Source organism: Chiloscyllium plagiosum, chromosome 32 (assembly GCF_004010195.1).
Source record: "Chiloscyllium plagiosum isolate BGI_BamShark_2017 chromosome 32, ASM401019v2, whole genome shotgun sequence".
Taxonomy (NCBI): Eukaryota; Metazoa; Chordata; class Chondrichthyes; order Orectolobiformes; family Hemiscylliidae; genus Chiloscyllium; species Chiloscyllium plagiosum.
In genome coordinates, this window is record NC_057741.1 from 37,898,854 (window position 1) to 37,914,417 (window position 15,564).

Genomic DNA, 15,564 nt, shown 5'->3' on the forward strand with positions numbered 1-15,564 from the left:
ATTTGGATGAGAATAAAGGAGGCTAGGTTAGTAAGTTTGTAGATGACATCAAAATAGGTGGTGTACTGGACAGTGAAGAAGATTTCCTAAGAGTACAATGGGATCTTGATTACTGGGCTGAGGAATGGCAGATGTTGCATTTCAGTAAGACAGCCCAGGGTAGGACTGGGAGTGTTGCTGGACAAAGAGACCCAGGGTGCAGTTACATAGTTCCTTGAAAGTGGCATCACAAGGAGACAAAGTGTGAAGGCATTTGGCATGCTTGCCTTCATCACTCATAGCATTGAATACAGGGAGTTGAGCAAGACATTAGTACGGCCACACTTGGAGTGCTGCATACAGTTCTAGTTGCCCTGCTACAGGAAGGAGGTTAGTGAACTGTAAAAGCTGCAGAACAATTTAAGGATTTTACCTTGACTTGTGTTGGAACCAAGGTTTGAGTTATAAGGAGAGAGTGGATAGTCAGTTTTTTTCCCTTGAGCATCAGAGGCTGTGAGATAACTTTATAGAGGGTTATAAAATCATGAGGGGCATCGTCAAGTTGAATAGCCAAGATGGATTCCTCAAGGGAGTCCAAAACCTTAAGTCATAGGTTGTAAAAGGGATTGGAGGGACATATGGAGGAAGTGGTAGATGCAGGTACAACCACAGCATTTAAAAGACATCTGGACAGATACATGGATAGGAAAGGTTTAGAGGGATATGGGCCAAATGCAGGCCAATGGGACCAGTTCAGTTTCAGAAAACTGATCAGTATGAACAAGTTGTGCTGACGGGCTTGTTTCCTTCTCTATGATTCTCGTCAAAATGGCTGTAAATTTAACTTTGAAATTCAGGAACCCCAGACTACCTGGGGAACCAGTAAACATACCAGTGACACCCAAATCTGTTGAAAGATTAAATTAAAAACCCCTGAGAAGTCATGCCATCCTTGGGATCTGTTTTATAAAACCTTTTCTACAAAATATTTGATATGTGTTTGTGATACCTTTGCTTGCCTTAATGTTTCAGGTTTAAATGATAAGGATGCATACTAGGTGGTTGATGGTCAATGCATTGAACCACCTCATTAGTAGGAATTGGGTCACTGACTGCAGTTTGGATCACTGTGACAGGTTTGGTTTTGGGCAGGGGGGGGAATTAATTTTATTTAACACATTCAAACTGGTTGAATTATGACACATTGTGGTCATCACATTCTAAAATGGGACTTTAAGACCCTCATTAATCCACACTATTCCATAATTAAAAGAAGGCACCTCTGTTTTGAGGCTCAAATCACTCAGCTCAATACTCTGATAGAACAAGAAAACATTTTATTTTCACACTAGTTTAATATGGAAAATGGTCCAGAAAATAAGTAAGCAACAATGAACTCATTAAAAAGCTTTTTTTTTTAGAAACAGATCACAATTAGATTTTATGAAAATGCTAACAAAATCAAAGTTCTTCTGAAGCAATTTTTGAAACTATTCAACTTGAAGATTTCACCGGACAGGTAAGGCACTGGCGCACTGACATCAGCTTCAAAACAACAGGACACTTCGAATGCTTTTTGAAAAAAGAAAGAAAGTTAATAAGTTCATCACAAAATGAACAAGGAGAGTACAATCTTTAAATTTAAGTTGCATAACATTTGCTTTCAACTCCTGAATTTTCCCAAGTTAAAATGTTAAGCATGCAACGGATAAATATTTTAAATAGAGTTCAAGTACGGTGACTCCCGCGCGGAGAGTATATACCAGTCAGTGAGGGAGTGCAGCAAAGGTACACTGGGCTGATATTGGAACGAGGAGAGATTGGTTCAACTATTCTCTACATCGAGGGTGGTCAACATGGGGAGACATGGTCATTCCAGTATATTTAAGAAACAGATAAATGTTTAGATATTAAAAGCATCAAGGAATATATGTATTGAGATAAAGGATCAACCATGATCATGTTGAATGGTACAGCTGGCTTAAAGAGCCAAATGACCTGACTCCTTGTTTTAAACTGCAGAGTTATGGGGGAGTAGCAGGTGAGTGAGACGAAGTGGATTGCTCCTCAAAGGAGATTCAATGGGCTGAATGGCTGCCTCCTGTGCTGTACAGTGTCAACCAACCTTCCATCACATTGTAAACATCTTCTGTAGCCTGCTGTACCCTATGCATAGACAGCCTTTGTTTTAATCTGGTGCCAGGTATGTTGGCTTTCTGGGAGAAGCAGAGAGAAATCCAAGGCCAGTCCATTCAGCAAAGTGCATAGAAAAGTAGATTCATTCTGATTTAATGAATACTTCGCCTCTGTGGGAGTTTAATCAGTGTTAAACTTTGTTTTATTTAGAACATAAAGTACAGCACAGAACAGGCCCTTTGGCCCACGATGTTGTGCCGAGGTTTAATTCTAATGTAAAATATAGTACCTTAACCTATACACACCTCAATTCACTGCTATCTATGTTCATGTCCAGCAGTCGCTTAAATGTCCCTAATGACTCTGCTTCCACCAGCACCACTGGCAATGCATTCCATGCATTCACAACTCTCTGCATAAAGAACCTACCTCTGACGTCTCCTCTATATCTTTCCCTGAATATCTTCAAACTATGACCCCTCGTGCCAGTCACTCCTATCCTGGGGAAACGTCTGGCTATTGACTATCCATATCTCTCATTACCTTGTATACCTCGATCAGGTCACTTCTCTTTCTCCTTCTCTCTAAAGAGAAAAGTCAGAGCTTATTCAACCTTTCTTCAAAAGGCAGTCCAGGCAGCATCCTGGTAAACCTTCTTTGCACCCTCTCCAAAGCCTCTGTATCATTCCTATAGTAGGGCGACCAGAACTGGACACAATATTCCAAGTGTGGTGTCACCAAGGACTTGTAGAGCTGCAGCAAAACCTCGCAGTTCTTAAACTCAATACCCCTGTTAATGAAAGCCAAAATACCATATGATTTCTTAACAACCCTATCCACTTGGGTGGCAACTTTGAGGGATCTATGTATTTGCACACCAAGATCCCTCTGTTCCTCCACACTGCCAAAAATCCTGTCTTTTACCTTGTATTCAGCATTTGAGTTCGACCTTCCAAAATGCATCACTTCGCATTTATCCAGGTTAAACTCCTTGCTGAAGTCCATATACACCACATCCACTTCTCGACCTGTCTTGTCACCTCCTCAAAAGAACTCAAGATTTGTCAGACATGACCTGCCCCTCACAAAGCCATGCTGACTGCCTTTAATCACAGAAAAGTAAAGTACGATTAGCAGCCTGATCCCATTTCTACATTCATAACCAAAATATGACAGAGGCTGGAAATCAGAAAATAAAAAAAATATAGAAAATGCTGAAATTATTCACATCAGGCAACATCTAATGAGACACAAAAACAAGTTTGAGACTGATGACCTGGCATCAGAACCATAGAGAGATGCAAGTTTTAAACAAGAAGGGAGTGGAGGACCACAATGGGGTAGACAACATAAGAGATTAAAAGGCAAAAGGGATGATGTGAATTCAAAAAGGAGTGGTAATAAGACAAGACTGGTCAGGTATTTCCAGCATCATCTGTTTTTACTCAATAATTACTTTTAGCCTGAGTAATTTTGGACAAAATTACCTCTATGCCAACTAATAAAGTAAAAATGAAAACAAAAATTAAATTACCTCTTCCCAGTGTGCATCAGTTCAAAAGCCTCATTGATCTTGTCAAAAGGGAGCGTTTGAGTTATAAACTCATCCACCTTTATTTTTTTAGCCATGTATTCTTGCACAAGCTTCGGCACACTCTCCACACTCTTCCATCCTGCACAGTACAAAGGGCAAATGGGATTAGTGGAACCTTTACATGGGATTTGCATTGCACTGATTGAAGAGATGGTGGAAGCCAATTTGATTTTCAAAAGGGTATGGGATAGATTCCTCAAAAGAAAAGGAGAAATCTGCAGATCTGAAGGCAAAATGGTACTAATTGAATAGCTTTTGCAGGGAGCCAGCATAGCCTCCTGATCTTTAACTACACATCTTCAAAACAAAAATGTATTTTCTCCCAGTGACAAACAAGCAACCTTGGAGTGTGGGTCATAACGTCTTGAAGTTGATGACAAACTTGGTTATGTGAAAAATTATTTTTTTTTAATATTTATGGAAAGTATAGATTCCTAGCTGGGTCAACAGCCCCAGAGAGCAGTTGAAAGGTAACAACATTACTTTGGCTCTAGAGTCATATGTGGGCCAGACCAGGTAAAGATGGTAGATGTCCTTGCCTTTAATGATTCCGATCCAGATAGCTTTTGAAAAGTGGCTACAAAAATCACCGTTAGACTACCTTTTATTTAAATTAAATTCAAGCATCAGCTATTCAAATTTTCCCAAGATATTAGCTCGAGGTTCTGGATTACTAGTCCAGTGACATTACCACTGGATCTCTACTTTCCTCACAGAATCTTTTAAAATTCAATGAATTATGAATTTTTAAAAAAATCACTGGTTATACCAACTTTTTTTTTAAAACCTATCCCTAAATTGTCCGAGAGAAGGCGATGGTTAGCTGCAGTCCATCTGGGAATTCCAAGATTTTGACCCAATAACACTGAAGGAATACATTTCCAAATTAGGATGGTGAGTGGTTTGGAGGGGAGTTTGCAGGGGGGGTGGTATTATATATTTGTTGCCTTTGTCCTTAGAGATGGAAGTGGTCATGGTTTTGGAAGGTGCTGTCTGCAGATCTTTGGTGAATTTCTGCAGTGTATCTCGTAGATGGTACACACTGCTGCTACTGAGCATCAGTGGTGGACAGAGTGAATGAATATTTAAAGTCTTGAATGGGATACCAATCAAATAGGCTACTATGTCCTGGATGCCGTTGAACTTTTTCAGTATTATTGGAGATGCACTTTTCCTGGCAAGGGAGAGCACACTTTCACATGCCTGATACTCTTGACTTGTGCATGTAAATAGTGGAAGGCTTTGGGGAGTTAGGAGGTGAGTTACCTTGAGAACAATTCTCAGTCTCTGTTGCCACAGTGTTTAAGGCTAGTCCAGTTCAGTATTTGGTCAATGATAGAGTCCAGAATGCAGATAGTAACAATGCTAATCTAAATTCAAAATAACAAACAAAAGCACATCTTCCGAGCTGATGAGTAGGTTAGAGTCACTGAGCTTTACAGCACAGCTTCAGTCCAACACATCCATGCCAACCAGATATCCCACATTAATCTAGTCCCATTTGCCAGCACTTGGCCCATATCCCTCTAAACCCTTATTCATGTACCTCGCCAGAGTCCTTAAAATGTTGTAATTGTGTCAGCCTCCACCAGTTCCTCTGGCAGCTCATTCCATACACACACCACCCTCTGAAGAAGTTGCCCCTTAACTCCCTTTTGAATCTTTCCCCTCTACACCGGGGAAAAGACCTTGTCTATTCACTCTATCCATCCCCTCATGACTTTAAAAACCTCTATAAAGTCACCCCCAGCCTTCGATGCTCCAGGGAAAACAGTCCCAGCCTGTTCAGCCTCTCCCTATAGTTCAAACTGTCCACCCCTGGCAACATCCTGGTAAATGTTTTCAGAACCCTTTCAAGTTTCACAACATGCTTCAGATAAGAAGGGGACTAGGATTGCAAGCAGTACTCCAAAAAGTGGTCTAACCAATGTCCTGTATAGCCACAACAGATTTTGTTGCGCTGCTGGTTCATGGAAGATTTAACATTTGTGAAATTGTATCTTAACTATCCAGCACAATATCCCCATTCACAAAAGCTGCTCTACCTAGGAGTTCAAATTTTAGCATAGATAGATACTGCCTTCTTAAAAAGTTAATTTCCAGTTCCACTGTATTGAAATGTAATTATACTGAAATCTTAGTCTGCTCTGTACGTGACTCAAACCCACAGCATTGTAATTAACTCAAACATCCTCTGAGATGGCCAAGTACGTCATGCTGTTGTATTCCTTTTCAAAGCAATAAAAAATAAATAAATATTGGTATTAACTACAAAGTCAAGTGTGGGGTTCTGGAAAAGCACAGCAGGTCAGGCAGCATCTGAGGAGCAACAGAATCGACATTTCGGGCATTAGTCCATCATCAGGAATGGGATATTAATTACAAAGTCCAAATTCCATGAACAAACTAGTAATAAAGAACATCGTATCTCAGACTGTCTGTCGCCTGTTCTTTATTCTACACTCAGATGTGCACATATTCTACCTGGCACACCAGGAATCAGTGTGTACTTCACATTAAATCATTCCTGAAATTATAAAGTCCTTATAACATGGTTTAAATGCACCACAAATTTGTTCATACCACATAAGGTTTCATGGCTCCCTAAAAGAGAGTTAATTATGCATATCTTCATTTTGTAATAGAAAACAGAGTTTTCTCAGCAATGCTGTTTGACGTCTCAGACTGCAATGTTATAATGGACTTTTACTGTAACTCTCTTCAATGCATACATTCAGCCTCTAGAGGCTTACAAATATGGTATTTACCTCCAAACGCTGTTCCTTTCCACGTGCGACCAGTCACCAGCTGGAAGGGCCGAGTTGCAATTTCGTGTCCACCAGGTGCCACCCCTATTATCACACTGGTTCCCCAACCCTTGTGACACGCTTCAAGGGCAGCTCTCTGCAGGTTGTTAGGGATTTGTTTTGTTGTAGGATGGATCAAAGGAGGAGCGATGAGGAGAAAGAAAAACAAACAAGTTTATAGATGAAATATCTCCAATTATTTACAACTTGAATCTTTAAAATATCTGTAAATGCTTCCATGCTGTATATGTCTATGACTGCAGGCACATCAGGAGAGTTCTGGACAAGTGGCCATAAGCTTGGTCTGAGAAGTAATTCAAAAGCCTGAAAGGTCAGGGGGTGCAGAGAGGGACTTGAGTCTAGGGCCCAGACACCTGGGGAGGTACAGCTGTCAGTGGAGAGATGGATATTGGAACTGGAGTATCTCAGAAATCTCAGAGGGCAGCCAATACTGAGTTGGGGGAAAAGGTATGTCACAGAGCGATTGGAGATTACAATTGAGCATTTTAACCATTCAAGACGTGAGACACAGGACCACTTGCTTTCATACAATCCCTGGATTTTAGCTGCTCTGAAATTCCTTCCCCACGCCTCACTTCTCTTCCCCCTTCTCTGAAATCTCTCACTCCTCCTCATGTCTACAAGCAGAGATCTTTGTGCTGCAATACTTCTAGCTTCTTGTGTAATGCCCAGTTTTAATTGCTCCAACCTGGATCCTAAGCCTCTCCACTTTTCACCCCTCCTTTTTTAAAAAAAGAACCCTTAAGATTTTTGAGAAAGGTTTTGGTCACACAAATTAATATGGCATCTCTTCCATCACTCCGTGTTAAATCCTGTGAGCCAACTGGGGGATGCTTTACTGTAGCACCCTATTCCAAACTCATAACCACTTCCATCTAGAAGGAAGAAAGGCAGCAGATACATGGGAACACCACCCACTGCACATTCCCCTCTAAGCCACTCACCAGCCTGACTTGGAAATATATTGCTGTTCCTTCAGTGTCGCTGGGTCAAAATCCTGGAATTCCCTAACAACATTGAGGGTCTATGTACAGCTTGTGGACTACAGCAGTTCAAGGCAGCAGCTCACTACCACCTTCTCAAGAGCAACAAGGGACAGGCATTACATGCTGTACCAAGTAGTGACACCCATATCCCACTTTCTATTAAAAAAAATAGAAGTTACCGGTGCTTACATAAACATGTAAACAGTAAGCTTTGTTTTAACTGGCACATTATCAACCAGCACTCTTGATAAATGGGCAAACATTATAAACCTCAAATATTGCTATCTACCATGTCTGAGGATCTATGCTTTAATACAAGTATAACAGTGATGTTTATATGGCCCTGCATTACATTTCTATTACTCACTGTTTATTTAACATTAATTTTAGGTGGTTTGTTGATATTTTACATAGATTTTAGAGGGATGTTGATATCTCAAAGCTTCGCTCGGTCAGTGTGTACTGCGGTTATGCATAACCTCTTGACTATCTGGAATATTTCATCAACCAGCCCACTCCTGGTCAATAAAAACCTTGCTGTAATCTTAGAACTGAAAGTACATTACACATTTTCCCGGCCTACCCTCAAGTGTTGCAGGTGATATCTTTCCTCATATTTTCTAAAAGAGGAGTAACACTTTTCAATAATCCATGAAGGCTGGCAGTCAATTGAAAACATCAAAATAAGTCTGTCAGACTTGGCTCATTGCTCAAATTTCTCTCAGTAACGTAGAATGATACTCTGATATCTTAACGCACGTACAAACAATGCCAGCGTGTGTTTAACATTCAGCATTAAGCAACAGGAATTACTAGACAAATTCATCTCTCACCATGGTCATGACATTACCAATACACTCAAAGGAATAGTCCACACCACCGTCTGTTAATCCAACCAGAACTTCTTGAATGGGTTTCTCATAATCCTTAGGGTTGACGAATTCGGTTGCACCAAAATCTTTAGCCTTTGCAAACTTGTCTTTGTTGATATCAACCCCAATGATCCGAGTGGCACCAGCGACCTTACATCCCATAATAGCTGCCAAACCCACTCCGCCCAGTCCAAACACAGCACAGGTAGAGCCTGGATGAACCTACAGTGGAACAAAGACAGTCACATCAGAGTGAAAATACCGTGGATGTTGGAAACATGAAACAAAATAGAACAGATCTGACAGCATCTGTGGAGACAGAAACTGTTAATGCTTCGAGTCTGACAAGAATCTTCAACTTCTGAATAAGTCACACCAGTCTCAGAATGATGACACTGTTTCTAAGCACAAATGCTGTCAGAACTGCTGAGTTTCTCCAGCGCTTGATGTGTTTGTAACAACTAAGCCAGTTAGTTAAACAGACAGAGGAATTTACACGAACTTCGGACTCTACCCAGAAACTTCCCCTCAACTCACCATCCTATTTTATTCAAATGGACTGTGGACAATAATCCACAAGATTGAATTTCCCAAAACAGAAGACACTCATGGACCAAACTGCTAAACATGATCCAGATAAATCAAGTGAGTAGGTGCAATGCCCTATGAACATTGTCCCTAGATTTAACTACTGCGAGTTTACATCTCACTTGTTCACTACCCAAACTCCAATTACACAGTGCCCATTCCTTCAATGGGATGCTAATCTTTATAATTCAGGCAAATGGCATGAACTCAATTTCCATTAATCAATTCTATTATGTTAATTGCAGTCACTGCTTCCAACATCTCAAGCATGTCAATAATTTTGGACAGGTTCTGCTAAATGGTTCATACCTAGTTAAAGTGTGCCTCTCAATCCACTAAATAATGAAAGGAAGAATTGCATTTACAGAGGACCCCTCAATTTCGGGACATCCCCAAGTGGCCTGCAGTCAATGATGCAGCAAATTCCCACAAGGAGTGTGAAAATGAGCAGGTAATCAGCTTCTGTTGGATGATTAACATTGGTCAGGAACAAACTTTCCCATTCCACAAAATAGTCCCAGCAGAGACAGCAAGAACAGTCACTGTTTAATATGTCATCCAAACAGAAATGGCACTTCTCACCCCCTCAGCTGTGTACTGGGAATGTCAGACTTGATTTGGTTATTAATTCTCTACTGTGGAAATTTAACCCAAGACTTGCTGATACTCAAGGTTACAGTACCACCCACACTGAGACTGGGTTGACGTTACAATTTAATTGAAAACGGCACAGTGGGCGGCACGGTGGTTAGCACTGTTGCCTCACAGCGCCAGAGACCCGGGTTCAATTCCCGCCTCAGGCGACTGACTGTGTGGAGTTTGTACGTTCTCCCCGTGTGCTCCGGTTTCCTCCCACAGTCCAAAGATGTGCAGGTCAGGTGAATTGGCCATGCTAAATTGCCCGTAGTGTTAGGTAAGGGGTAAATGTAGGGGTATGGGTGGGTTCGCTTCGGCGGGTCGGTGTGGACTTGTTGGGCCGAAGGGCCTGTTTCCACACTGTAATGTAATCTGTAATCTAATCTGTAAAATGATTTTGGATCATTAAACAAAGCCTCATCATGAATAGCATACGAAAAACTATTTCTAGTCAGAACCTTTTTTAAAAATCAAACAACTCTGCACTTTGAAATAAGATTGGAGTCAATTATGCAAGATAAATTTGGACTTCAGACCACAGTTTATGTTTAGCTAGTCTGTAAACAAGCCAGTGTTATCTGGTTCCAGAGAAAAGTCCTTTTAATGGGGAAAAGTATGATTGAGTAAATGCAATGGTGTAACGCAAAAATAAAATGCATCTACACAGAACCTTTCATGCCAGGACCTCCCACAGTTAATTTGCAGACAGCAGGCCCCACATCTGATAATGGTACAATTGTATACCCGTGTTACTACTCGAGAGACAGATAGGAGTAAGGACAATGGAAATTACTCCCACCCTCCTCTTCATAACTATGCCATGGAATCACTGAGATCCACCTGAACAGGCAGATGGGGGCTTCAGTTTAATGTCTTATCCAAAGACAACACCGACACACACTGCAATTCTTCAGTACAGCTTAAGAACAAAAGAATAAATACAGTTAAAAACAAATTCAGGAGCGACCTCATCTACCAAAGAGTAACTGGTAAGCATGTGTAATGTATCACTATTAACAGAAGTGGGGGAAAACAGTCTAGATCCTTTTTCAAGGGAAGCTCAATAAACATGAGGGTAAAAGGAATTGAAAGTTATGCCGATAGGGTAGGAAGAGGCGCCCGTGGACCATTCGGCCTGCCTGTTCTAGGATTCATGTATGTCCTTTTGGGAGGGAAATCTGCCAGCTTTAGAATCCGATCTCCCTTTGACTCTAAACCTGTGAAACAGAGGTGGACCCTTTATTGCTTCTGGAATGGCCCAGCAGGTTACTCAATTCAAGGGTAGCTGGGAATGGGTAATAAATGCTGGCCTCAGCAGAAATACCCATATCCCATGAACGTGTTTTCACAGAGGTATATTGATATCTACAACTTGAATTGGAAAAGGACCTTGATATTCAGGGTGTTAAGCATTTTGAGGAAATACCTGAAGAGGTCAAACAGACTCATCATCTGATGGGAATCTCTGCCCACGACTGTCGAACTAGAGGAAGTTCATTTGGGAAGTCATCAAACACAGGCAGACATTGTCAGGAATGTGCAGAAGCAAATGGAGGTGTCAGAGGCAGCTGACAAGTCTCCAAACAGCCCATCTCCCTGACCAATCAACCACCAGCTGCCTTACATGTGGCAGAGGCTGTAGTTCACGCACTGGGCTCAACCATCCCAGAACTCTTCAGAGCAGAGAGTGGGAACAAACCATCCACAACCCCATGGGAATGCCCAAGACAAACTGTCCAGAAAAATCACAGATGGATCAGATGAAATCAAAACATCTACCTTGGCTGTATTGACAACTGCACCATAGCCAGTGGAAATACCACAGCCCAACAGACAAACTTTATCCAGTGGAGCTGCACTGTCGATTTTAGCCAGTGAGATATCTGCAACAACGGTGTATTCAGAGAAGGTGCTAGTTCCCATGTAGTGGTAAACCATCTGGCCCTTACAGGTAAATCGGCTGGTCTTATCAGGCATCAAACCCTGGCCCTGGGTCACCCTGAGGAGATACAAATGGACAAACATTCAGAATACCTTCAGAACATGTCACTTTCACAACCCATGCATGCAATCAAACTACTCTCATTTCAAAAATTCATCAATATTAAAAATGCTTTTTAAAAATTCTTCTCCAGGATCTGACTTTAGAAGCGTACAAATTTCACTTAGAGAGAATATATAAAACAGAGGACTGCCTTCATAGAACATATTTCAGTCGGAGTAAATGTCCAGAGACACTATCAAAGGACGATCACAGAAAGATCTGACATGGAGCCACACAAGGAGATATTGGGATGAGTGAATTGCAATAAGGTCAAAGAGCAGCTTTCAATGGGCCTTTTAAAACGAGAGGGTTAGAGGGGGGATTCCAGAACTCTCAAAAGATACAGCCACTGAGAGGGTGGGAGTGGTCTAAGGACTAGGGAGGCATAAGGGGCCAGAATTGGAGCAGTACAGGTATTTCAGAAACCAAAAGAGAAAATGCTGGAAAATCTCAGCAGGTCTGGCAGCATCTGTAAGGAGAGAAAAGAGCTGACGTTTCGAGTCTAACTGACCCCTTGTTAAAGTTAAAAACTTTCAGAAGTTCGCAGAACAGGAAAAGGTTACAGATTTACAGAGGGGCAGGTGTTTCAAACTTTATATTGTTTATAATTTTATAGTTTTGTAATTAAGACACTGCCAGAACTGGATTCAACCCAAATCACAGGACACTGTCTGGATGGGACTTGGTGACAAATGGGATGTTTACAATCAACAAAAATAAATGTGCAGATCAGTGGAGATAGAACAGAAAACAGGACTGACTGTAGAGCCACATGGCTGCTAGAGGTGTTAAGGACTCCATAACACCATGACAGTTTACATACTGCTCCTACTCAAAGTTTCAACACTTACATGTCAAATCTTGAAAACAGTAAAATATTAAAGCTGGCAACATAATGTGACAATATCTCATCTTCTACAAGTATCAATGTCATATTCTAACAATCTTATGACATTCAGAATTAGAATTTATCAGACCAATGAAGGAATTTGACAGCTTAGAGCCAATAACCAAGGGTTTACACAAACAAGTCTTGCTCTGCTGGGCATTGACAAACCAGTCATTTCAGAAGTCAATGAAACCCTGAGGTTTTTTTTAAACCATGGGAGCGGGGTCTGTGTACAAACCCCAGTGGCACTAACACAAGATCTCAGAGGGCCCATCAGACTTTTGTCTTTGAAGCAATGAAAGAAAGTCTTGAGAGTTGGGACATGTGTATCGGCTGGTTAACCTTTCAGCATATTTTTCCTGTTGCTGTACACAATTCAAAAACAGGATTTCTACAAGATTAATGCACAATATCACAAAGATCACAAAGAGGTCACAGTTATCAGGAAAGACTAAACAGGCTGGGGAGGTTTTCTCTGGAGAAGAGAGGACCATTTGGTGGCACACAGGGGTCTAGAAAATTATGAAGGAATTGAACAGGTTTAAAGAATATATTTATGTTTATAATGTTATGACACTGGGTAAACCCTTCTGCTAATTTAAACCAACAACACAATTGATTCACCCAGAGCTGTAATCTGGTAAAATTCAAGGCAAAGAACTATTCCCAGAGGTCACTATTTAAAGTAAAAATTAACAACTTTGTTTTTTAAGTCCAACAGAGAATATTAAAACCAACAACTATTTCCAACTCCTTTCCCTTAATTCTATCTTTTACCTCTCATTATTAGTTTGATAAAAAAAAATTCCAATTAAGATGTACAAAACAAAAGTCAACTTTCAAAACCAGTCAGCTGTTGAATCTTCTCTTCGTATCTTCCTCTGCAGATTTTCCTCTATCGTCTTTTCGATGTTCTGCTGCACAAATTTCTTATAGACACGAACCTTTCAGAGAGCTGTACTCAGTGGGGGCTTGGCAGTTCTCCCCCACCTGTTTAACATGTCCGGTTTTATACCCCAAAACATCGGATTGTTTCATTGGTTTCAATGCAAGGTTTGTACATTGGTTTCAATATTATCAAAATAATAAATTCAAGTTTGATTAGATTTTGGTATCTTGAAACATAATTTAAACTTATTGGCCAAATTTGAAATTGATTCTGTATCATGGCAACTCAGCTGCACTATTTGATTTGACCAAGTGTTACATTATTACCTTGTTCAGGACACTGTGTGCTTTGTCCTAGCTAGCTTTTCAACTCTCTTAAAGGTACAGTACTTCTTTACCATCATAACAATAAGTTGAGCATAAACTTTTAAAATCTACAGTGGGGTGAGAATGTGGATCTTGCTACCATAGAGCATGGTTGAAGTGAATAGTATAGGTAATATACGCACACAGGTCAATCTCTGAAGCTTCAAAAATCCCTCCTAAAAAAAAAGTGAAATGCCAGTCCAGATGATCACTGCTTTAAAACACCAACTGTTCCTGAAAACACTAGGCTTATTTTAACCTCTTACATTTCTTTACAACAGTATGAAGCACCTGCTTGATCTTTTACACACAAATACTAATAAACAAAAGTACAGTAAATAAAATACACACAAAATGGTGGAAAATGGAGGCCGATTACAGATTGTAAATAAAATTCATCATGACCAAGATGGGACGGTCAATTTGTACATCGTTACATGGAGTAAAGGGGTCTTCTTGAACGTTAGAAGAATTTATAAGCCACAATCTAAGGGGATAAATTGGAGGAATGATAAATAAATACAGGAGAGGAAAAAGGAATTTAAAGATATACTGCAGGAGCAGATGGAGAAATTATATCAAAAGAAGGTTCATGTGGAATATAAACACTCAAACAGACTGGCCGGACCAACAGCCTGGAACTTTTATTTTTAAAGTGTTTACAAACTACTAAATCAGAAGTGTTCCAATACTTACAGGGTCTCCCCAATATTCAAATGCTGTTTCTTGCACAGAAACATTTGAAACCACCAAGTTAGAGCAAGGCAACTTAAAAGCATTTCATTTTTGCAACTTAAACAGTAAAGAGCAAGAAAACACTACCTGATCTTCTGGCAGAGATTGGTGTTGGGGTTCAGGCAAAACTTGCATTCCCCACATTGTGGGATGTAAAGTGGAATTACTCGATCCCCTTGTAACCAAAACAAAACATACATTTAGATAAAGCCAATGTCACCATGCCACAATTTTGTATTCCCACCATATCACAGGAACAGAAAGCAGCCATTGAGCAGTTACATTGAAGCTTCTCAGCATCTTAATTTAATTTTCCTAACTTGGTTCTGTAGCATTTTAATACACTGACCCAAAACTCTAAGCATGCAGGTCTAGCAGGCAAATGATATGTTGGTCTTCACAGTGAGAGGACTCAGTACGGAGCAGGGATGTCTTGCTACAATTGTACAGGGCCTTGTAAGCCAGTACTGGGAGTGGCTTTGGTCTTCATATCCAAAGAAGGATGTTCTGTCTATGGTGGGAGTGCAACAAAGGTTTACCTGATTGATTCCTGGGATGGCTTGGAATATTCTGTACAGTTCTGGTTGCCCCATTACAGGAAGGATGTGGAAGCAGTGGAAAGGGTGCAAAGGAGACTTACCAAATGTTGCCTGGTATGAAGTGAAGGTCTTATGAGGAAAGGCTGAGGGACTTGGGTCCATTCTCATTGGAGAGAAGGAGGCTAAGAGGGTATTTAATAGAGACGTACAGGATGTTCAGAGGATTAGATAGGGTGGACAGTGAAACAGCCTTTTTCCTAGGATGATGACACCGGCTTATACGAGGGGGCATAACTGCAAACTGAGGGATGATAGATTTAAGACAGATGTGAAAGGCAGGTTCTTCACTCAGAGTGGTAAAGATGTGGAATGCCCTGCGTGCCAATGTAGTTAACTCAGCCACATTAGGGGCATTTAAACAGTCCTTAGATAAGCATATGTGTGATAACGGGATAGTGTGTGTGTGTGTGTGTGTGCACGCGCG

At 40.7% G+C, this 15,564-nt stretch overlaps 1 protein-coding gene across 3 annotated transcripts in view; it reads right to left on the bottom strand.

Moving 5' to 3' along the window:
- Nucleotides 1-1,299: 1,299 nt before the first annotated feature.
- The window catches only part of LOC122539510 (alcohol dehydrogenase class-3), a 22,940-nt gene continuing 8,675 nt past the window's right edge, over nucleotides 1,300-15,564 (bottom strand). For 2 of the 3 annotated variants that reach the window (XM_043674451.1, XM_043674452.1), the window contains exons 4-9: nucleotides 14,629-14,716; nucleotides 11,399-11,618; nucleotides 8,357-8,617; nucleotides 6,478-6,613; nucleotides 3,650-3,788; nucleotides 1,300-1,551 (exon numbers count right to left, since the gene is read on the bottom strand). In XM_043674451.1, coding sequence (XP_043530386.1) covers nucleotides 1,527-1,551; nucleotides 3,650-3,788; nucleotides 6,478-6,613; nucleotides 8,357-8,617; nucleotides 11,399-11,618; nucleotides 14,629-14,716 — 869 coding nt within the window. In that variant the 3' untranslated portion in view covers nucleotides 1,300-1,526. The remainder of the gene's footprint in view (nucleotides 1,552-3,649; nucleotides 3,789-6,477; nucleotides 6,614-8,356; nucleotides 8,618-11,398; nucleotides 11,619-14,628; nucleotides 14,717-15,564) is intronic. The other variant, XM_043674453.1, reaches the window with a different exon arrangement.